Here is a 23,995-nt window from a genome sequence, read left to right as displayed (position 1 = left end):
AGATACTGACATTAGCTAATTGTAGCTTGCAAGTACCAATTCGTCTACGTGTGTGTATATATGATGTGTGTACATTAGTCTATGGAAGGTTTCACTCTTTCAATCTTTCAATCTTTCATATTATTTATCTGGTACTTTCTTATTCTTTTTTGACTATATTTTCATCTCAAATTCTTCAAATATGTCTTTTTGGAGCAAAACCTCTCACACAACTTAATTGCCTAGTTCTGGATTGATGTGCAGCATCAACCCCAAAACATCAAATAACTATAAAGTCCACATTCAAATTACAGCCCGTGTAGTATCTGTAAGTGCAACTGTTGGAGAGACATGCCGAGTCTGATGTTTGGGGTTAAATTTATACCAATCACTGATTGTGTCTTTAATGTGCTGGCGCAACCTGTTGGCTGGCGTACACTCATGTTTATCTCACTGTTAACTGTGATTTTGGTGTTTGTATGTCTATCAGTGTGTTTTATTCTATACATTTGAGCTTAATATGATTATAGATGTAAGACTCAATATATATTTTTTTTGATTTATGATATTCAATATTTACTACAATTATATTTCAGCCCCTCTCTGTTGTCCAGTTACTGTATTGGTTTTTACCTTACACCAAACAGCGATTTGGATTTACAAAACCTCTCTGATGTTTACTGAAGACTTCTTCTCATTCACACTGACTTGATTAGGAGTAAGTGTGGTAATTACTGCAAAACAACAGTGTTTTCAGATGATTCAAAGACACCCTCTGGCCGTGTTGGACGTGCTCAATTGACATCTTAGCTGTCTGAAGAGACATTAATTGACACTAGTGGTGTTTTCCACAGTGAACTGATCATTTCAGACATCCGATTGATTCTCTGTCAGCTTGCAGCAGCACATCTGATCTTTGCGCATCAAGCAAAAGCTAGTGTTAGTGTTGGCTAGTAATCACAAGTGGCAGGTTGCTTGGTTGCATAGTTACCTTGTGGGCAAAGCCCAAAATCTGCTTTTACTTCAGGTTAACTAAGCTTCTTGTTACAGTTTTGAGGACTATTCATTTCCCCAAAATTGAACAAAAATCTAACAACACCAGTCCCTTTTTTTCCTTGTGTTCCACTGACAAATAGTGTAAAGATTGCCAACAAATCAAATAAGGAGAAAAGAAGCCTCTGCACACTTAGGTGTAGTGCAAGCATTTACCTATAAAGGCAAGCTTTTGGTCTTGATGGCCGTATATCCATTAGCTTAGAGAGCACAGTCTCTGTCATGCAAGTACAGGAAATACAGTCTCCAATTGAGTTCCAAAAATACATGCAACTCACATCAGGCAATCAAAATGACAATATACATGTAAATACATGTCAGTGAAAGGGGAGGAAATATTGGACACCCTTTGCAAATGCTTGAATACTTTAAGGTTAATGATTTACGTAACTTCAAATATATATTTTTTTTAAAATAGCTAAATTAGATTACCTCACACCTGGTAGGCAGAGCAGAACCCTTTAATGGACCCATTTGGAACAAGCTTGGTACTACCCAATGCTAAAGCTAACCGAATAAGAAAGCGCTACATTGTTTACTGATAGAGCTGGCATCAAAAAGGGGCTGAACATGCTGTATATTCAAATCACTTTCATTAACTTTTGTTGTTGACTTGAAGTTGTGTTTCACTGCCTTTATCAATGACACCCATAATGATTCCGTCTTCCTCTTCTTCTATCTCTTTACATGCTTTCTTTAAACCTCTCTACTTTGTTGGCGCCCTACGCCCCTCCCACTCCCTCCTCCTCTGATAAAATCCATCCAATCAAAATGCACTATGAAATCCTTCATCGTGTTCTCCATCCGTGCTGCGCCATGACATGTGGTGGTGGTGCTGTGATGATGATGATGATAATGATGGTGATGGTGTGCCCCATGCCCCTGCCCAATAAAACACACGACCAACCCTCTCCTTCCCTCACAAAAATGTCTCTCACCCACTCACAATGTACTACAACTTACCAATAAAACTTAAAAATAAAACTCCCTCCCAATTCATCTTTCTACATCTTGGCACATGTAGAATCTGGTTGGTTTGTAATTTATCTCTCAAAGCTTTTTGCTGCATCCTCATTGGTCATGCATACCCCCCCCCCTCCTCCAACGCATTCCTTACCCCCCAGTCACCCACTCTCCTCCCCCCATGACCAGTCTTATCCTTGACACCAGTGCATGTGCTTCCTGGATGATGACTTTTTAAACTCTGTACCTGATGACATAGAGAGGTTCATTATTAACGTAATACATTTTTTTTTTTTTTTACACATACTTACATGCATTCAATTCCCTGAAAAAACTTTTGTAGGTACAGTATAATATTCAGTTTACCGGTTTATTACTCTGATCTGTACACAGGGAAAGCAAAGGCTTCCTGATCATTGGGCTTAACTCATACCCAAAATCTCCAGCGTTTAGCTAATTTTCCATCCAGGTGGATTGGTGCTAAAGAACAGGGGCTGCAAATGTTTTCTGCAAACAACGCTTCCATATTTGTCTCCTAGCAACAAATTAGGTACACTTGGATCTGCTTCAAGATTTAGTTGACTGCATTGCTACTCACAGCATCTGTGTGGGGCAGTGCAGATGATCGCAAAGATCACATTTGATAAAACTGCAACGAGTTAATAATTCATACTCTTTGCAAAAGTACAGTATGAGTGTATGCACATTTGTGTTATCATGACAACATTAGTTGCTAGTATTTACCAGTACTTGGCTCATGTTAATTTTAAATCTGATGCAAAGTGAAAAATTGAAATCCCACACTCTTAATGCAACTAAATAAGTGAATGTGTGAATCAGAGCTTAGGATGTGCTCGGCCCCACTGGCCCCTACTGGTCTGCATGTAGGCCAGTTCTTTTCCTCAAAAAGTATGCTGACATGCCAAACCATGCCTGCACTGAGGCTGCTCGCTAGTCCTTCCTCTCCCTCCTCTCCCTCTTCATGCTCCTCTTCCCACCTTGCCTGTCAACCACAAAATGCCAGGGCCTCACCAGGGAGTTTGGCTGTTGTACATTACATTATTCTCTCTGTGACACTGTTAAGAAAGACAAGCAAAAATCAGCAATTCATTGGGCTGAATTCATGTCGAGACCGTAGCGCCGCAGTGTTTGGGGGCATTTTCACACTTGGTCTAGATACTAAAGTCTATTCTCAGGTTGGTTTCTTCGGTCATTGAGAAGAGCGAGTCATTACTGCAGGACTGTTTTTACACACAAAAGTCACTCTAACACCCTTGATAGATTTTTACGACAGATATCTTCAACAACGTAATCATCACCTACTGGACATCCAGTTGAGTTTTTAGCACGTTTTGCAAACATCAAGAAAAGTATATAGGTATATGCTTTCCTTCATGATGTTTATGCTAGTTCTTTAGTCACAAAACCATGTAAACAGTCATGATTGGGTGTGTGGCATGTCACAATCCCGCAACACCTTCAATCAAGACACATGTCCAAAACATTTCAGAATTTGTTTAGTATTTTCTTTTCTCCTAATTTCAGTATTCCCATTGCACCCAGTGAGGGATGACATTAATGTGCCATGTAGATCTCTAACACTGCACATGGGCAATAACATTTGCAGGCTCCAGAGCATGCTCAAAGCGAACCTAAGACCAGAACAACACTTTTCCAAACATATTAAACTCTCGGACCGGAGAGAACAAACCTCCAAACTTCAACCCAAGTATGAAAAGGCACAAAGTTTATCCACCTCTCATGTAATACACAATGTCTGCTGTTCTCGGGAGATGAGCCACCAGATTCAGGCTGATTTTGAAAAGAAAACTCCTCAAACATTAGAAAAAGTTTGGTGTCACAGACAACCCTAAGCCACGCTCTTTGGGCCGCAGACGTGTGTGTGTGTGTGTGTGTGTGTGTGTGTGTGTTCGTGCGTGGGTGCGTGCGTGTGTGTGCGTGGTTGACAGGCACAGTGCACTGTGCTCCATCTTGTGTGGCCTGCTTGCCCCCCAGAGATCAGTGCATTTGGTTCTTTAAAAAAAAAAAAAAAAAAAGCATTCTGCTGTACCAGATTGGATGATGACCTTTAGACTCTTTGAATTATGATTTTCCTTATTTCCTCTCTTTTTTTCCTCCTATCGTCTTTTCTTTGTCTTTTGACCTTCTCTCTGTCTTTCTCCCATGTATACTTGTATCTACTAAGAGCCATTATGTTTGCAATTGGTTATGTTTTGTTGGGTTTGACCCGCCCCCCCACCCCTCTCTCTTTCTCTTTTGCTCTTTGACCTCTCTTTCTTCCGCTGTTTTTTGGTTTTTTGTGTTTGGTAGAGGGAGGTTGTGCATGCGTCGTGTGTTTGGTGAAACTGATCGTGTTCTCCCTCTGCAATGTAGAATAACTTCATCAACCTGAGCTTCCTGAGGCTGTTCAGAGCAGCTCGCCTCATCAAGCTGTTGAGACAGGGAGAGACCATCCGCATCCTGCTGTGGACCTTCGTCCAGTCCTTTAAGGTATTCAGTCGTTAACAGATACACACATTATGTACTGTATGTTGTGTTGTCCAATAAAGAAGCAATCTTGATTTTAACTCGCTTTATTGTTCATGTTCTCATTTCTACTATTCTCCTGTTCCACTCCTCTAATCCCATAGTAAATAAACCCTATACTACAATGTACATACAGTCACAATACACGTAACAGCCCTTACAAATCCTTCCTCTGTCTTCATCTTCTCTGGTAGGCTCTGCCATACGTGTGCCTGCTCATTGCCATGCTCTTCTTCATCTATGCCATCATTGGCATGCAGGTGAGTACCGCTATATCTGCCTATTTGAATATTCAATTTCATATGTTGTTATATGACTTTTTAGAATATATGTTCGATATATGTCAAAAATGTTCTCTGCACATGTGTGAACAGCATATCAAATCCAGTGATGGAAGAAATATTCACATCCTTTACCTACTTAAACATACAGATTTGGCTATTTGCCAGTTACATATAAAAGTCTTGTATTCTAAAATTACAAGTGAAGAACTAAACTAAAAAGCACAAAAGTGATACCAGTAAAATGTCCTCAAAGTATCAAAACTAAATAATTCTTACTTCTAATACTTTGTATGCATGAAACAATAGCTCCAGTCTGACGTTATACTGCACATTCTAATGCTAGTTTATTGTTACTGTGCTGATGCATTAATGTGTAACGCAACATGTTAATGCTGCAGCTGGTTGTGGAGCCAATTGGAATATTTGATATACTACAGAATGGTTTTGAATTATAAATATGCACCAAATCTGTTTTATGTAGGTTTTGTATGTAAAATCTGACTCGGCAAGATAATAATGCTGTCAAATAAATGCTGTGGAGGAAAAGTACAATATTGGCCTCAGAAGTATAGGAAAGTAGAAGTAGAAGTGCAGCAACATAGATTTATGAAAGTAAATAGCTCACAATATTTAATTACTGTGATTGAGTAAAATATAGATGTATAGCATTTTAAAATCCCCACCACAGCTTATGTTGTTACTGCATTGTTTCAACTTTGTCATCAGAGTAAAGAATATACAGTAATGTTTTTTTGTTTTTTTTTTCGTTTTTGTGATTTGCTTTCTTTCTCCACTGTTTATGAGTTTAGTTGTTTGGGAATTTGGCGCTAGATGACGAGGGAGAGAGTGCCATCAACGAACACAATAACTTCAGGACCTTCATCATGGCTCTAATGCTGCTGTTCAGGTGAGTCTTTTAGCCTCTCTTTTACACATGTAAGCTATATTATTATGCTCGCACGAGCCTCCTTTCTCTAAAAACGTGAAACAAATCTAACCCCCAGGAGGAGGAGTTTTTCGTCTGTGATCCTTAATTAATTGCCATTGCACACTACCACCTCCTATTTTATGTCAACATGTTCAACTCCAGCTGCATTTCACAGTCTCACAGTCCTATTGTGTTTTTTCGTGTGTGTGTGTGTGTGTGTGTGTGTAAATGTGTAAGTGTATTCATTCTTGCTTTCATGCTGATGTAAAGGACCTGCACCATTGTGGAGATCTTCAAATAAAATTTAAAAAAACCTACGGCACTGAAATCATTGTTGTGATTACATCAGTTCTTTTCTGCAGATGCTATTTCCATGATTTATGGAATTTATCAATGTATCTTCTTTCTGATGAATTTTCATGTTCCCAAAGCTGCGCCATAGCAGCATGCTCCGTATTGTTTGAGTAGATGCCTCTCGCACATTACTATCAATGAAATGCTTTCTTCTGTGTGCTCACTCTTTCATGATTTGCTGTGGGTTTTCCCTCGTGCAGGAGCGCTACGGGCGAGGCCTGGCATGACATCATGTTGGCTTGCCTGGGTGGGAAGGAATGCGACCCGGCCTCAGGGAATACAGAACCTGAATGTGGCAGCACCTTTGCCTACACCTACTTTGTCTCCTTCATCTTCCTCTGCTCTTTCCTGGTGAGCAAAAAAAAAACAAACACGGAATGTCCCTTTAACTTTAAAAAAACCTATTGGTTATACTTTACTTGAAGGTAGCTACATAAGAGTGACATGACACTGTCATGAACGTGTCATAAACATTATAAACAAGGCATAAACTTTAATGACATAACGCTTCTTTTAGTAAGTGTCATTCGGTTTTTGTCATGACAAGTTATGGTTAGGGTAGCGGTTAGAATTTGGGTGAGAGTTATGGTTATGGTTAGGGTTAGGGTTAGGGTTCATGTGTCATGACTGTGTCATGTGTTCATGACAGTGTCATGTCACTCTTATGTAGATACCTTCAAGTAAAGTGTTACCAAAATATTTAATCCATTTACTTCTCCTTACTGGAGGGTGTACTAGAAAACCTAAAGTGAATAATATCATATATTTCTCAATAATCCCTCTTTGCTTGGTGTTGCTTCATAGTGTTAAAGTGTGGATTTATTATGTAATCCTGGCTACCATGTTCCAAGATGGCTACCATGTTGTGTGGCCAATGACACATTATTGTACATTAGTGTTTCATTTAACCAAACTGTTCGTCCTATCGACATCACACTGTGTTGACAACACATGCAAAACAACTTTTTGAGGTTTTGAGAAAGTTTAAAAAAAAATGTCAAATCTTTCACTGCAAAATAGTAATAATAGTAATAATTGGCTGTGTATGCTTTAGTGTCTTATCATCAATTTTACAGCGGTGTCTTCATCAATCGAGGCCTATGGGAAAAATTGTTATTTGGGCGGCAGGGGATATATTGTACTGCAATACATGCAGTACCGCAGCTGACTACAAGGGATACATTGGCAGCAAGGCATACTCTGCCTTTCAATATCCAGCTGTAGCTAAATGGTTCAACTAACATGGTCGTCCTTCTGCTTCATTTCCTTGACATATCAGTCATCTGGGATTTCTCAGTTGGTTTCAAAACAGACATTTGTCATCAACATTAAAGCTGGACTATGGGGGTACCTAGATAGCTCAGTTGGTAGAGCAGGCACCCATATATAGAGATTTTTACTCCTCGGCGCAGCGGGCCAGGGTTCGACTCCGACCTGCAGTCCTTTGCTGCATGTCATTCCTCCCTCTCTCTCCCCTTTCATGTCTTCAGTTGTCCTGTCAAATAAAGGCCTAAAATGTCCCAAAAATAATCTTAAAAAAAAGAAAGAAAAGCTGGACTATGGGACTTTTACATGTAAATGAACGTACGCTACAGTCAAGCTCTTGCCAAACAAGTTCACAGAATGTTGAACTGAAGTTGTGGTGTCGGGTTTTTAGGGCAACATTCCACTAGTGGCTCATCGAGCTCAGCCTGAGCTAAAAGGGTCAGGAAGAGGGGAGAGACCATAGGGACGGAGCAGCAGCTAGGAGTATGGCGAAAAATCCTAAGAAGCAACATTTCCGGAGTGAATGCTCCAAATAAAAAAGAACCTCAGTATTTAGAGGAAGGATTAAAGCAGCCATATTATGCTCATTTTCAGGTTCATAATTGTATTTTAAGGTTGTACCAGAATATGTTTACATGGTTTAATTTTCTAAAAACACCATATTGTTGTTGTACTGCAGTGCTCTCTCTCACTGCTGCAGATCCTCTTTTCAGCTGGTCTCTGTTTTAGCTACAGAGTGAGACCTCTTTTCTTCTTCTTCTTCTGTACTATCTTTGATTGCACTGCACATGCCCAGTAGCTCAGATGTAGATCATGTCAGCTAGTTAGCTCCATAGACAGAAAAAGAAAGGCTGTTTCTACAACTTCGGTCAGTTACAAGGCAGGTTTAGCTGGGAGACTTCTAAATGAGGGCGCACATGGAAGTAGTTCTTTTGTAGATTATGGTGAACTTGTGTGTGTTGTAGCAGTGCTTTGCTACTGAGAACGAGGTAGCATGCTAGCGTTAGCATGCTAACGCTACGAGCTAATGGTTGCGGTTAGCCTGCTTGTTTCGGCTTGTGACGTCACAAGCCGTGCCGATTTTGAACAGCTCACCCAGAGACTGAAGACAGGACACATTCAGAAACTGTATCTCACTCTAAACAGCAAGTTTGTATGTGTGTGGAAGCACCAGAGACACAACATAACACCCCAAATCCCAGAAAAAGTGATTTTTTCATAATATGGGCACTTTAAATGAAAAATAAAAAAAAATGATTGATGAACACCCTCCACCTTGCCACAGTATTAGGGGACCACTAAGGTCTATATAAAAGAGACTTCAGATACAGTATTAGGGGACCACTAAGGCCTATATAAAAGAGACTTCAGATACAGTATTAGGGAACCACTAAGGTCTATATAAAAGAGACTTCAGATACAGTATTAGGGGACCACTAAGGCCTATATAAAAGAGACTTTAGATACAGTATTAGGGGACCACTAAGGTCTATATAAAAGAGACTTCAGATACAGTATTAGGGGACCACTAAGGTCTATATAAAAGCATCCAAAAAGCAGCATGTCATAGGACCTTTAAAGTAATGCAAGTGACAAAAACAATTCTCCAAACCCAACCTAACGTTCTGATGTCTAGAATCCAGTAGTGTTTGATTATTAAACCTTAACAAGAAAAAGCTTCTGCAATGAGTTTATTTACCTCGTCCTTGTTCCAGATGCTGAATCTGTTCGTGGCTGTCATCATGGACAACTTTGAGTACCTGACCAGAGACTCCTCTATCCTGGGGCCGCATCACCTGGACGAGTATGTAAGGATATGGGCCGAGTACGACCCTGCCGCCTGGTGAGTGGCACACACACACACTCATACACACACGCTGTAGAAGTCACACAAAATACATAATGAAATAGCAAAGAAAATACTGTTATAGACAGATGTGTAACATAAAAATAAGTTAGCAAGTTATATGTCTAGACACGTTTGAACAGTCTTATGCTGAATGTAAAGGAACTCTTAACCCTTGACTTTCTCTCCCGTCCCAAAAACGGGGGAAGACTGGAGTCATGATCTCATTCAAGAAGTGTTATGGTGAAACAGGATCTACATCATGTGATGACACTGTAGCAGTTAAAAGTGGGTCAGTTAAAGCTGGCCTGCCTGAGCAAAGAGTTTTCCAGCTTTCTCCCTGTCTTCTCCTTCTTTATTTCTCTCTGAACCTTTCTGCCTGCTTCCTCAAATTGCACAATTAGATAGAAATTACACAGTTGAGTTGAATGTGATCCTCTCCACTTCCTCTTCAGCCCTCTGTAATGAGTGTGCGTGGGCATGTATGATAGGAAGGTGTCCTACACCTCTTTTTCTCAGTGTAAATAAATGCTCTCTCCTCTTCTCCCTATCCTTTTTCTTCTTCTCTATCATCTCCTCTGTTTTTCTTTCTCTCTCTCTGTATTCTGTGTATTCCCTCACCTAACCTCCCCTCCTTGTATTTTTCTTGCAGCGGGCGCATACATTATAAGGATATGTACAGTTTATTGCGAGTTATCTCCCCTCCTCTGGGCCTTGGCAAGAAATGCCCACATAGGGTGGCCTGCAAGGTTTGGACCAAACCCCTAAAGCACAAACTTAAACGCAACCTGCTCGCCTTTAAGAGACTGGAATGAATGTCGCTCTTTATCACTTTTAAAACAAATTCTTTCCTACTTCAACTATTTTTATTTCATTTGGTTTGATCTTTCTCTTTGGGTTTGCATTATTCAGTTGTTTTAATCTCATTTCACCATTGAATCATTTTGGGGGGGTGGGGGGTTTCTGTTGTATATGCATTCTGATATGACAATGAGAATGTTTGGGACAATGCAGAAATGCGCACACACACACTCTTGTACATACTCTCACACACACACACCGACAGCGGTGTGTGGAGCATGAGGTAGTGCACTGCACTTGCTATTGTCTTCTGACTGAACGCTGGGGAAATGACACTGATATGTTCACTTTTAATTCAGTATGATGTAAACACTAGAGTCCAGACTCCAGTCAGCCATTGTCTTTTATTTCTGCTTGCTGTCTAATTTTGCCTGGGCAGAAAATGGTAGAGCAATGTGCATTGTTCTTGTTTGAGTTGGGGTTTGGGTGAGGGAGGTGGGGTTACTTTAGTACAGAGACTTATGCAGAGAGGGCTTGGTCTGAATACTGTCACAACGCTAACCTTTGTAGCTGTTAGCTAAGCCAGTGTTTTTCAGCCATGTGTCATCAAGGCTCCAGAGTCTACAGGCTTCGATTATAGTCACCCACACAGATAATTCCACAAATTAAAGCAGCTGATATCAGCTAATGAAAAACTGCAGATTATTGTGCCTCCGTGGCACGTGTTTGTTAACCACTGTGCTAAGCAGCCTGTCATATTTAATTTTTATATATATTTTAAAGCCACTATGTGTACTGAAAGTCAAACTTTTAAAATCCTACACAGTGGCTTTAGGGATTCAAGGAATCAAAACGAGCGTTAGGCCTGTTACAAGCTCTTCATAAAGAATGCACACGACAATGCAAAGGGAAATGCACAGGGGGCTCATTGCACAATGAAATATGTACAAAACTTTTCAAGGTACTCTTTTGTGTACAATACAACCACACGTTTCTTTCTCTTTGGCCAGTTTTTTTATGGTAAATACCCCAGTCCTAGATCATACTGACATTACTTCCCCTGTGGGCGTTTGTTATGTAAGCAGAGAGCTTGTGTATCCCACATGCTTGTGTTGGCACACCTTGAGTGGAGAATGTAACAGGCCTTATGGTAACAGCTTCTATTCACTGCTACCTGAAATACTATATTAATATGGCCAAACCTGCTCTGTTTGTGGCTCTGGTGTATGGGGAAAGAAGGAAAAGGGGCAGGGTGTGTGTGTGGTTTGGGGCAGGGACTCTGGACATAAAAAAAGGTCTTGTGTCCACCAGGTACCTCTTAATAACTCCCTGTGTCGACAGATGCTTGTGGGAAGAATCGTTGGTCATGCCGTCTGTGTTTGTTTACTGTCAAGATCTTTTTAAGGTGCTGCAGTCTTTGGCTTAGACATAAGAAATGGTTAAATGGTCACTTCACCCAAATCATAAAAACAACATATTTTACAACATACCCCTGGTGATGTCTAGCCATGCACATAGTTTTAGTTTTGAGACACTGGGTCTGTTCCGAGTATTTATATTGTAGTATTTACTTATATTAACTGCAGGAGGCCATCTCGTTCATGGTTCAACTGAGCTGCTTTGTTGTTTCTGTTATTTATATTTCCACATAATGAACACATATAAGTAGGATCGACCATTCAAATGATAGTAAAACAAATGTATAAAAGCTTCAGGGCCTGGGAGGAGTAATACAATTAATAAAGCAATTTGATTGAGTTATCTAGAAACACATAGGCCTACTTTTTATTATTACTCATTTATATTGTCATTGTGCTAACTGTTAAAAAAACCTACACCATCTGCTGCTGGCTGCAGATTAGTGGCGCTGTGTGTTCACATTGTCCCACTCTGCACCATCCAGACAACAATATGATTATATTTCCATTTGTTGAGCTAATGGTCATACTTCACTGTGATTGGCTGAGCTGTTTTAGACCTATAAGACCAGTAATGTGACTGGCTGACAGTGTGTTCATTAATCTCCACACCCTTTGATTTATATCCCCCTTCATCACCTACATGAACCAAAATAGCCGGTGCGCTTGGAGACTTTATCACTTCGCACTTGTCGATGCGCTCGCGTGATTAAAGTAGGGCCATAGTTCCACTGAATCTGTTCACGGTGAGGACTATGAGTTATAGAGCTCAACGGTGTGGTTCCGGAAGTAAAAATCCCATTCATTTTCTCCATTAGGATTTTAAGTATTAGCCATAATGTCTACGCCATCCAAGGTGGACTGATTATGAGCTCTGAGGTTGTGAAACGAAGGTTTATGCTCCTGTAGAAGCTAGAAGTTTGTATGAAATCAACCTTGTTTTAAGAAAAACATGTTTTTTTTTTGCCATCTTATGGAGAAATAGTACACTATCCACAATCCTAACCGTAACAGCGACGTCTCTGATTGGTGGAACTCGCTGTTACCATGGAAATGTTTACGCGAACTGCTACCATCGAAGTCTGTGATGGTATCTGTACACCGTCTTGAACCTTTGCCTTTTTTGCCATTTTCAAAATGTTATTTGGTTTCGGATCAAATGTTTTAAGGTCACGATTCATCTTGTAGCTGGTTGGCTTGGTTTCAGGCTTAAAACTCTTTATGTAAGCATTTAATGAAACGTCAATGGAGATATTGAACGGGGGAAATCACTTCCAGAACCAGAGCTGTTACAAAAAGTGGGCGGTCACTGTTGAGCTCTATTCTGAGTAAGAGGGCACCCTGGGCACCAGAACCTGAAACTTTCTGCATAGCTGGATGCCACAAGAGGTAAGTGATGACACATTTAGTGATGTGGGTGAACTGACCTTCCAATAGCCAAGGCCTAGCTGTTTGCACCGTTGGGGTATCCCATTCCCAACCCTTCGTGTCATCATCAGGGAGGGCTCCCATGAACATCTGGAGGCACACGTGTGAGCAAAGGTTCCCCGGTGGACACGCAGCCTCAGTAACAGACTGCATTGACTTGTCATTGTGACTCACTTCGATCTCTGCAGCGGTGCTTTTCTTTGCCTGCTAGAAGCCCCGCTGCCAGTTCTATCCGAGTGGCGAAAGAGGGCAAAGACCAAAAAAAAAAAAAAAAAATCCCAAATCCCCTTTTCACCTCGCATAGAACGGTATCTTAACAACAACTAACTAAACTAAATAACACCTCCTCCTCCTCCTCCAATTCTCCCCTCCTTCCCTAACCTTTCTCCCTCCCTTCCTTCCTCTCCTCTCCCCTATACTTTATGATAAACCAGACTAGAAGCCTCTTAACACACTCCCTCGTTCTCTCTCTTTCTCTTTCTTTCTCTCTTTCTGTCACCACAGCAACCACATATCCACAGCGATCAAAACAATAACCTCTGTGTATTTGTTTCCCCCCTTCTTCCTTTCCTTTGTCGGTTTCTTTCCTTTTTCTCCTCATGTCTTCCTCCTCCAAACACACCTCTGTGCGTCTGCGTCCTCCCCCCCCCCATCGTCCTCCCTCTCCCTACCCCTCATACATTTTCTTTTTTTCGTTTTCACGTCGTCCGTCTTTGTTTGTTCTGTCTGTCGTGTGTGTGTGTGTGTGTGTGTGTGTGTGTGTGTGTGTGTGTGTGTGTGTGTGTGTGTGTGCGTGCGTGTGTGTGTTTACGTGCGGCTGTTTGAACGCATGGGATGTGTGTGTGTGTGTGTGTGTGTATGTGTGTGTTTGTGGCCACCCCAGCGGCCGGATCAGTTACACAGACATGTATCAGATGCTAAGACACATGTGTCCGCCGCTAGGCCTCGGGAAGAGGTGTCCCGCCCGGGTCGCCTATAAGGTAGACTCGCCCCCCACCTTACCCCTCCGCCCCCCTCGGCCACCACCCCCACCTCCTTCTCTCCCTCCCTTTTCCCATCATTCTCTTCTTCACCTCCTATTCCCCTCCCATCTCCGTCTTTAAACCTCCCCATCGCTGGGGAGGAGAGCCTCTCCTCTCTCATCTGCTGAAACCGCCCCGTCCCTTTCTTCCTTCTCCACCTCTCCCCCTCTCCTCCACCTCCCTCCCTCCCTCCTTCCCTGCCAGCGGTGTTCTCCTCATTGTTTGTTAGTGGTGGTTGTGGTGGTGGTAAGCGCTGTCCTCTCTTCTCTCTCTCCGACCGCGGGGATGGAGGGATGGGCTTTTGTCGTGCAGTGAAGTGAAGTGACAGTGGAGTGGTAGTCAATCCTCTTTCTTTTATTTCCTCCCGCCAGGCCGCAGGAGTAAGGGAACGGAGGAGGCTTTGCCAGTCCTTCTGCAACCTGCACGGACGCATGCACACACCACAATCCAGTCAGAAAAGCAAAGATACATAGAGCACAGATCTGACAAACAATTCTCCTTTTCCATAACAAATGAAGGAACTTAAACAGTAAGAAAAGTTCCTCTGTTTTCCTACCTCAGTTTTTAAATTCATGTCTTCATATTTTACCACACCGATCTTGCAGTATACGGAAATGAAATATTTAATAAGCTTGTATTCCCGTCTCTACACCATTGTTGAGACGTATGCAAAAACAAATTATACAAAATGTATAAATAAAACATATTCTCCGACCACATATTGTCATTATGTGTTATAGATATGTTTATTTGAAGTACATTTAAAAAAAAAAAAAAAGTGTAAATGATGGCAAGGACTCCAGGACGACCAATTGCTTGTGGTCATTACTAATATTCTTTGTGAGCATATATATGAAATTTTGTACGCACTGTATTGTTCAATGATAAGAAACATAAATAATTTGTTCATGTGAAAATCTCTAGTGTAGAGGCCCACGGACAAACAACATCTAATGTGCAACTATTTGCTTACGATGCGGGTACAGAAGGACCGGCAAGGGTGTCTGTCTTCGGTTCTCTGCGTCTCTTATTCCTGTGGATGGCACTATAGTGCTCACATAAACATGCCCACATTACTGTGCCAAATACACACTGTGCACATACAAATAATAATAATCGTGCAAATTAAAATGAGTAGGAAAAGTTCTGGCCCTTGTAGTTTTTGGTCTTTTTTCAAGATGCCTTTTTTGACACCCACGGAAACGTCAGGGTCTTTGAGTTCTCTTTGCCCCTCAGACCACCAGTGTAAAGATTGGGGTTGAGCATTTCAGCATCCGCTGCCTCGTTGTCTTGTTGTCTACTCTTTCTCTCCAACTCAGTAGAGCTCTACTCTGTCTATCCTCTCTTTCATTCTCTTTGACATCCAGATTCGCCAAAATAGTATTGAAAAGATGATGTAATGCTATAGTTTCCATCGTTTTTTCTGATAATATTTGTGGTGCCGAGAGGCTCTGAAGAGTAGCACCACAAAGGCAAATATCCTGTCATCCCCAAATAACAATGTGAAGGGTTTGCATCACTTGTCAAGCTAATCTAACTAAACTAACATATTTGCACCCATATTTTTCAATGCCTTCCTTGAGAAAAGTAAACATTGACATGACATTTTGAAGGTAAATTAGTCTAAACTTTGCTAGATTTTTATTTGAACAGGAATTTTTCATAAATTCATAAATTCAGTTTTTCCATACTTGGTGCTATAGACAGATTTAGGTCAGTACCAAAAAAGTATTGGGATTAGATACTCAGTCCTACTTCGATGGAAATCTCTCTCCTTACTTGCCTAACTAGCTTGTGACGTTACCTGCGTAATAATCATAACCACACTGAACTATTCTGTAAACAGAATGACTTTGATCAAATATTGCAAACTCTCCCTTGTGCTAAACCTTTATTGAATCTGGGTGTCAGTACCCTATTCACTGTCTCTTTCTAGTTTTTCTCTCCTTTTCTCTTTTTCTTTCTTTTTCTCTCCTGTATCTGTCTTTTTCTCCTGTTTTGCTCTCCTCTTCATCTTTTACTCAATCTTGTTATTCTCTGTTTTTTTCCTACCTGTCAGTTTCCTCTCTTTTTGTCATTCTTCTGTCCTTCTGCCTCTACAGTACGTCCACTTGTCTGTCAACAATCAGCATCCATCTTCATTTCTTCATAACATCCCTCTGTCCATCCAAGCCCTGTCTTTACTTTATCTCTCCTTTCTGTTTCTTCCTTCTTCTTTCTCTCCAGAATGTCAACCTGTATCAGCAGTGGTCCCCATCACATACTTCAGCCATCAAAGCCTTCCAGTATTCATTGATACAATTTCACAGAAAAAGTCCATTGAAGGACATTTTGAGATCAGAAAGCCCTCATGGTTTCTTTTCAGAACAGAGAGGGGAAGGTTAGACATCTTGAACATTCTTGATTGATCGCTCTTATTGCTTAGGCAAAGTTCTTGAGCGTTCCTTTAGTGGACACAAGGCCTCACGCTTACTGGAAAAAGTAGTTTTGATATCTGTGTATCGCTACTGACCTCTTCTTAGTCAACTTATGTCAGTGTTGTTTTTAGTCCTCGTCCTTATCTCTTGTCTTGTTCTGTAATTTTCAGCCTCTTTCCTTTCTATCTACACACACACACACACACCCCTCTCTCTGTTAATTCCAATTGACCCACGTGCTCTTGATTCCTCTTTTACTCTTTCAGTGTTTTCACGGTCCTCCTCTACCTCCTCATTCTCGCCCTTCCCTTTTTATCTGTAACTACATCTCATAACCAAGCTTAGAGCCGCCTAGTTTAACTCAACTAACTGCTGTCCCTACCATGTGTCCCCTTTGCTAGACCCAGTCCCCTTACCCTACAGTACTACTTCTATAAAGTCTGGTTGGTCCAAAACAAAGACAGAAAGAACGTCAATCATCTCTTTTTGATCTTCTCTATGATTTTTTTCTTCTTTCAGGGAATGCCACAACTCTAATCCTCTCTAACTCTGACACCCCCTTAAGACACTGCACCCGTATGACATTGAGAGAGATCTTGACTTGATATGAAATACTACCATCGCTGTCCAATTTGACTTTGATTAAGGGAACCATGAATGTAAAAAATGTAGAGAGCAAAAGATAAGAAATGAATCTGTCAATCAGTAGGATCAATCCAGTTGGATTGAGGATACTCTCTTTGTGCGGATGCACGGCTACTTGTATTGTGAAAGTGGGTTTTGAGGGAAGTCTGGGGGGAGGGGGGGTGTAGTGGGCTGGGTAGGTGGGAAGTGTTGGGGCTTAGAAAATGGGAGTGAAGTAAAGGCATGTTGCATGCTTTGTGTGCCCGGGTTTGTGGGATTTTTCTTGGGAGGTGTTGTGTTGCATGCCATCCTTGCACTCTATGTCGCATGGCTATGGGCGACATTGAGCCTGCCTGCCGAGCGCTGTGGATGTTGGCCGATGCCCTCTGCCTGCCGCACACTTGGCTTTGGGCATGCCTGACACTCGCACACACTCAGGAACACACAAGCATGTACACAATCCCACCGCCATCGTACTACCGTGCTTGCCATCGTGAGTGCCCAACGCTCATGTTCGTAGGTAAATCTAATGGATGCCAACTGATCAGGATAGGAACGGCAAGCGGCCCTAGCTGGCCGAGCTTGTTTTGTTCTATCTGCAGGTTTCTCCATTGGTTTTACCTGGTACAGTATAGACTTGTAAAGACAGGGAACCTCCTTACATGTAGGGGGAGCTCTATAGCAGATGCCTCAGTTGAATAAAACTAAAGCAGTCTCCTGAAAAATAGCAGAATTACACCAGTGATACTGTTATTGTTCTCCAGTCAACCTATTTTGTCTTCAAAGGACTCCAATTAAGCGCCCTTAATTGCAGTCTGTGAAAATAATTGTGTGTAAGTGGGTAAGGAGGGATGTTGGGGTTGGAAGGGGGTGTGGGGTAGGTGTATTTGTTCTGTTATATCTTTGTGTGTAACAACAGAGATGTGTAAATGCGCCAATGCATTCACACATTTAGGGAACATGGGCACAGGTTGGGTCGGAGGCCATTTTGGCTCCGATTGTTCTTCCTTGTGGTTCTCGGCTCTCACAGTTGCTTAGCAGCAGATGGCCCTCAGTGGATAGCTGTGCTGTTTCGTAGAGTATCACTGGAAACACAGGAGACGCAGAGACTCACCTATTCAACTTTCCTCAAGCAAATGCTCTTGCACAAGACTTAACATATTAATGCTCATTTAACAGTCATTTAATGTAGCCCACATTTGTCAGAGCACTTAAAAACCAAGTGCCTCCAGTTGAAATTCACTGACGTAACTTAATCAGATCCGTAACTGAAAGAATTATGGTGACACCTAGTCATCCTTGCCTTTACTCTAATCTGTCTTAGTAAACATTAAATAAAACCTGGACGAATCCAGTCCAACTCTAATTGGCTGTTGTCTATGGAGCTCTCTCAACACCGCCCCCAACCCCTCACCCCCTCCCCAAACCTGGAGGTTCAGGCACGGCACACTTTAGCAAGGACATGTCCCTTTCTCATCCTCTCATCTGACTGGCTCTCCACAGAGGCTGCTGCGCATGGACCTGCCGGTTGCTGATGACAACACGGTGCATTTTAACTCCACCCTCATGGCTCTGATCAGGACAGCACTGGATATAAAGATTGCCAAGGGTATAGTCCTTAAGTACTATTATCCTTTTACTCTATCTGTTCTTCTCAGTCACTTTCTTGTCTTGGGTAGTCTTGGGTAATTTATGGGTATGACTGTTCACCTCTCAGTGTCTGTCAGTTTCTCTTCAACAAGAATGCTTTAAATTATTGTATCAAATATGACAAAAGTCAAAATGCCAATTCTGACACTAACAAATAACCTTTTGTTTTGGGTGAATGTGTGCATGTGTGAATGGCGAAAAACCATTTCTTTTGAAATTGTGTGCCATTGTGCCTTCCTTTTGGTCTGTACCTTTGCCTGGTGTTTATGTGTGGGGATGTTTGATATATGATACAAATGTTTGATACGTGCGTGTGTGTGTGTGGGCACTCTGGTTTACGTGGCCATCCAGGAGGTGCAGACAAGCACCAGATGGATGCAGAGCTGAGAAAGGAGATGATGGCTATTTGGCCGAACTTGTCGCAGAAGACACTGGACCTGCTGGTTACACCGCACAAGGGTAAGTTGCAGGAAAATTAGGCATAGTGATGTGTGTGTCACCGATCACCAACTCACCAAGAGGACAGCTTCTACCAGCCAGTGTCATTCACTGCTCCGCATCTCCTGATCAGGCTACTACAGCATAAACACACACACTGTACATATATACATATAAATACATATATACACCAATGTAGATTTTCCAAATGTCCTTCCAATACTGTGGTCCAGAGCAAAATATCTCTGGCCAGACTACCATGAAATTGGATATCAAGAGCATTGGTCCGCAGGGGATTTAGAATGGATTTTGGTGACTCCCTGGGTTATCATATAGCATCGCCATTGGATCAAAATTCCCCTTTGACCAACATTTGATCAATGGTAATATTCATTGTCTCCAGAGCATGAACCAAAGTAGTTCTTACTGTGGCTTATAGTTTGTTCCTGTCGTGAACATCGCAGCGTTCGGAGGCTGCTATTGTAACCTAATCCAAACCCATTTTTCGGGATGCCTAATTCCCTGTGCTCTGCGTCCGTTGTCACCAATAACTCCAAGCACATGCTACCACAGTAAGGACTTAACTGCCCCAAACAGTCAGAGTCACTAATAAAGTGACAGATTGACAGAAAGATACAACCCCTCACTGGCACACATGAACACAGCAACTTGTGTTTGTTGAAAGGCCTGTCTAAGGCAGAGGTGTTGTGGCACAGGTTGTATTGGTAAAATTATTTTTTGTTATGGGAATTAATTAATGCCTTAAGGTTATACCAGCTACTAACTGGCTGAATGTTTTGGTTACCCACAACAAGAAAGGACGCGGGCCTAACTGAACCCCAGTGAGCTTGACTCATTTACAGCAATCGCTCCCCTCGTCCCCCATGACGTTGCTCGCCACGTGGTTGGGGTTTGGGCTCTGCACCATACCATACGTGTTCTGTAGGCACACTAGCACATACATGTACACAGACACATACATATATCACATTAGAGTGGACACAGTAGCACATACTCACACTGCTGATCTTTCCACCCATCCAGACAGTCCTGGTATCAGGGGGTGCCCACTATAGAAGATCCTCTATAGAAGTCTTTTCACTACAGGAAGAATTGAACAGCAGATAAACTAGTAAAATAGATCCAGGCTAATAGGATTTATATAAAATGATTGTGATGAATGAGCTTTTTCAGGTGAATCTGTTGAGAATACGATTATTTAAATGATTTTGGTACATGAGTACAAGCTAGTATAATGATGCATGTTTAGCAAAAGCATCAAGTTGTTTGGCTAAATGCATGGGAGATAATAAGGTATACTACACACATAGATATGAGATATGTGTGGTCATATCTTATCACATGTTAATAAACATTTTAATGCTGGAAGACTTGTAGCCATGCCACTTTGAAAAGGGCACCACTCATTCATTTAGCTACACAGTTTAGTTATCTGACAACCAAAACAAAGCTCAATATTTTTCTGATTTTAAATGTTTATGTGTTTCCATCCAAACTCTGGGGATACATGTCCAGAGTTTTTAGAAAAAAATTGAGCTCCTGTTTTCCAGGGATCATTTGACTGTGGTGTCCTCGTGTTTCTTAATGAGGTGGCTACCTGGTCCCCAGCCTATTAAGATTAAAGAAAAAAATATGCAAGGTTTGATACGATTAGATGATAGTGAAGTAAAAAAGAGAATGCTAATTGATATGGTACAGCATCTGCCTGTGAAAAGACTATTGGCTTTGTTGTGTTAATAATTGTACAGTGTTGTAATGTTGTATTTGTCTGTTGTACACCAGCAAGTGAGCTCAACTCTGTTTCAGTTGAAGTGTGGTTACCACTGTTCCTTCAAGACAACAAAAGAGCATATCAGTTTCATGCACAGTTTGAATGTCTTATCACAGCCCCCAAACTTGACAATTTCCATATTTTCTTGAAGGTAAATCTGCCTGTAGCACTTTCAGTGCTCAGAAACACATTGTCAGCAAACCAGCAGTTCCGTTCCTCCATCTTGCCTTATCATACATCGTTAGCTTATTAAACTGGTGTGAGAAATTGTTTGTCACATGAGATTTTTAGAGCTGAGCTTCATGCATGAAAATTAGAATACAGACGGCATCATCAATGCTTTAAATGGCTTCAGCCCTGTGTTGGACAAATGTATTAGCCAATGAGAATGAGGTTTTGTGACCACAAGGGTGCATGCGCACAAGCATGAGAGTAAGTATGTTTGCACTGAGACTTGCATTAAAACATTTAAAAGTCCACGTTTGTCCCTCTCTGAGACTGGTGAAGAGGCAATGACACTAAAACTGCTTTTTTGCTCCTCCAACACAGTGTATTTTTTGGCTTACAATAATTGGTTACCACTAACCAAATATTCTGTGAATTTACCTTCATCAACTGAAGATGGAAACACCTTTGAAAACCAAACACTTAAGGCTGATTTATGCTTCTGCGTCAGCATACCCCCGCAGACCCCTCTGCGTCGCCGCGAACCCCTCTCCGAGCCCTCGGCCGTAGCTCGACGTGTACCTCCAAAAATGTGTAACTTTGCGTCGAGGCGACGCAGACCGCAAGGACTGTGATTGGCCAACTCGTCCTGTGTGTTGATAGTTCAAGCAGCCTACTGTGGGGAGTAGCGACATGCTAGTTCACTGACATAAGCTTCGCAAATAAACTCAGACATATTTTGGTTACAATGACAGGGTTATCCGTTTGTAAAGTGTCTATATGTCAGTAACATTTTGAAATTAGCACTTCGCCAGCAAGCAGTACTTTGTGGGCAGTTGTGCTAAAATTTGCTTGCTAACATAACATAAACTGGCTGGCAGTCACCTCGCAAATAACCTCAGACTTATTTTCTGGTTACAGTAACTAGGTCAATGGATTTTACTGTGTCTATTTCTCGATACTTTTTACAAAATCTACGCAAGAAAAGGCCAAACAAATAAGATAAATATTTTAGCACGACAGTCTATGGGGTTTGCCATTCTGAGTACCGTTTCGGTGGTGAGCGACACAGGCGACACCCCCTAGCGTTATGGCGGTGAAATCTACTGCGATGCAAAGCAACCCTGACGCAGAACTCTGAAAGGGTCACAACGCCGTAGGAGCAACGGCGTGGAGTTGACGCAGAAGCATAAAACAGCCTTTAGTTTTAATTCTTGATTTTGAAGCTCAGGTCTGTCCCTCAATGGATTGAAATGAAACAGAATTGTCTTGCCAATTGCTAGTGTATTCTGCATGTCATTGTGAATGTCTCTGTGTCAGTGACTTGTGTATTTCGTCCCGCACTCCCATTCCCCCCACGGCTCAGGGTCCCATCTCACTCGGGTCTAATCTTGCAGGGTAACTTGTCATTTTCTCAGCAGCCACAGACTTGACGGTGGGCAAAATCTACGCTGCCATGATGATCATGGAATACTACCGGCAGAGCAAGACGAAAAAGCTGCAGGCCCTGCGAGAGGAACAGGTAGACTCCATCCCAGAGAAATTCCCCGAACGCAAAAAGACATTTATTTTCCATATTGTCTTCCGCCTCCTCCTGGCCCTTTTTTATAATACTTTTTCTACTAGCCCTTGGACTGAATTTTGCCTTTCTTCTGACAAATATGGATTTAAAAATATAGGAACCATGTCTTATAAATTTAAATCCTATATAAACTTCCAGCTACACTTGCATACAAATCCCCTATGCCTTGGATTTTCTTTTTATCACCTGTTCACCCAAACCTACCTTCCTCTCAGCCTGTGCTGACAACTTTATTAGCATGCTACTTGAAAATCTGCGCCCTTTTTCTAGCACCTTGTTGCTCCCTTGGCCAGCCTTATTCCTTTTATCATGCTTGCTAACAGAGGTATCTAGCTGTTTTGCTTTCTCTAGCTAGTTAGCAACCGTTCCCTTTTCTGCTGCTTCTCTTTTCTTTTCACCATGGGCTGTTTGCACGTGGTGAGGAGGATCAGGTGTTGCGAAGGTTTACCAATTTACAACAATGGTTTTTGTTGTTGGTAATGTTCTGAGGAATGATGATGATGATACCACATGGCCTTACCTTTTTGTTCCCCGTCAGTGCTCTTCCCCTCTTGTCGATGAATGCCTTCTGAGATGCACTCGCTCCCGCTTTCTCTGTATTTTCAGTCCACACTGTGTGGGAAACATCTTTCCACTCATGTAATACCTCCTGTTCGCTCCAGTAAGAGAGAAGACACACCAGCCCGATAATCGGGCGTCGGGCCGTCTGGCGAGGTCCGCGCTCGAGTCTGTCCGTCGGCATTCATTTTGGCCGACCCGACATGTTCAGTCGGGGACAGGGCAGTCGGGACTCACCCGGAAATGGGGACCGCTCAAAATCTGACGAAAATCAGCAACTGCATGGCCTATTTCTTGATTAAAATGTTTTCAGAAACACGTTTCGGTGAACTATTTTAGTACAATATGAGATCGTATTCTGAACAAGCCGCCATGACAGTCTGGCTGTGAATTTCCGGAGAAAAAAGAACCACGTGACGCGTTCGTCCAATCAGCTGCCGGTTTTCATTTTCTGGGAAATAATCAGACTGTTAATGGAAACAATACAGAGCAGCGCCGCCTGCTGCTATGGAGACGTATTACGTTTCGCGCACGCGCAGAGCGTATGCTCAAGTCAGCGTCACCTCAGTGTGTTCTGAGGCATTTTTTGGACCTCGGGACCCGACTGATCAGTCCGACTGGCTTTTCTGCCGACGGTCGGCCCGTCTGGTTGGTGTGTCAGGGCCTTAAGTCGTCCAGTTTGTTCAGCACTTGATCATAAATTTGACATGATACAACAAAGTCCACATTTGCTTATGGAATGGGGCCAGCCTCTCCTGTATTGACTGAGACATAGATTTCCATTCTGCAGAACGAAGGAGTGCATTGATGAATGGAGAGTATGTTTGCCTTTTTTTCTTTTGAACAGTGCAAATACAGTATGTGTCGGTATGTTCCTGAA

The 23,995-nt window shown here is 42.0% G+C and overlaps 1 protein-coding gene across 23 annotated transcripts in view; it reads left to right on the top strand.

Annotated features, from left to right (window-relative positions):
* The window catches only part of cacna1ab (calcium channel, voltage-dependent, P/Q type, alpha 1A subunit, b), a 159,255-nt gene that overhangs the window by 111,344 nt on the left and 23,916 nt on the right, over positions 1-23,995 (top strand). For 14 of the 23 annotated variants that reach the window (XM_031288753.2, XM_031288750.2, XM_031288756.2 and 11 more), the window contains 10 exons: positions 2,057-2,062; positions 4,390-4,506; positions 4,737-4,802; positions 5,636-5,733; positions 6,309-6,459; positions 9,090-9,217; positions 9,873-9,969; positions 18,434-18,539; positions 18,932-19,039; positions 22,394-22,497. In XM_031288753.2, the coding sequence (XP_031144613.1) occupies positions 2,057-2,062; positions 4,390-4,506; positions 4,737-4,802; positions 5,636-5,733; positions 6,309-6,459; positions 9,090-9,217; positions 9,873-9,969; positions 18,434-18,539; positions 18,932-19,039; positions 22,394-22,497 (981 nt within the window). Of the gene's footprint in view, positions 1-2,056; positions 2,063-4,389; positions 4,507-4,736; positions 4,803-5,635; positions 5,734-6,308; positions 6,460-9,089; positions 9,218-9,872; positions 9,970-13,750; positions 13,848-18,433; positions 18,540-18,931; positions 19,040-22,393; positions 22,498-23,995 lie in introns of all 23 variants that reach the window. The other 9 variants (XM_031288760.2, XM_031288751.2, XM_036000915.1 and 6 more) reach the window with 6 other exon arrangements.

The sequence above is a fragment of the Sander lucioperca genome, chromosome 4 (genome assembly GCF_008315115.2).
Source record: "Sander lucioperca isolate FBNREF2018 chromosome 4, SLUC_FBN_1.2, whole genome shotgun sequence".
Taxonomy (NCBI): domain Eukaryota; kingdom Metazoa; phylum Chordata; class Actinopteri; order Perciformes; family Percidae; genus Sander; species Sander lucioperca.
Note: the sequence above shows the minus strand (reverse complement) of the source record. Positions and strands in the feature narration are given on the sequence as shown.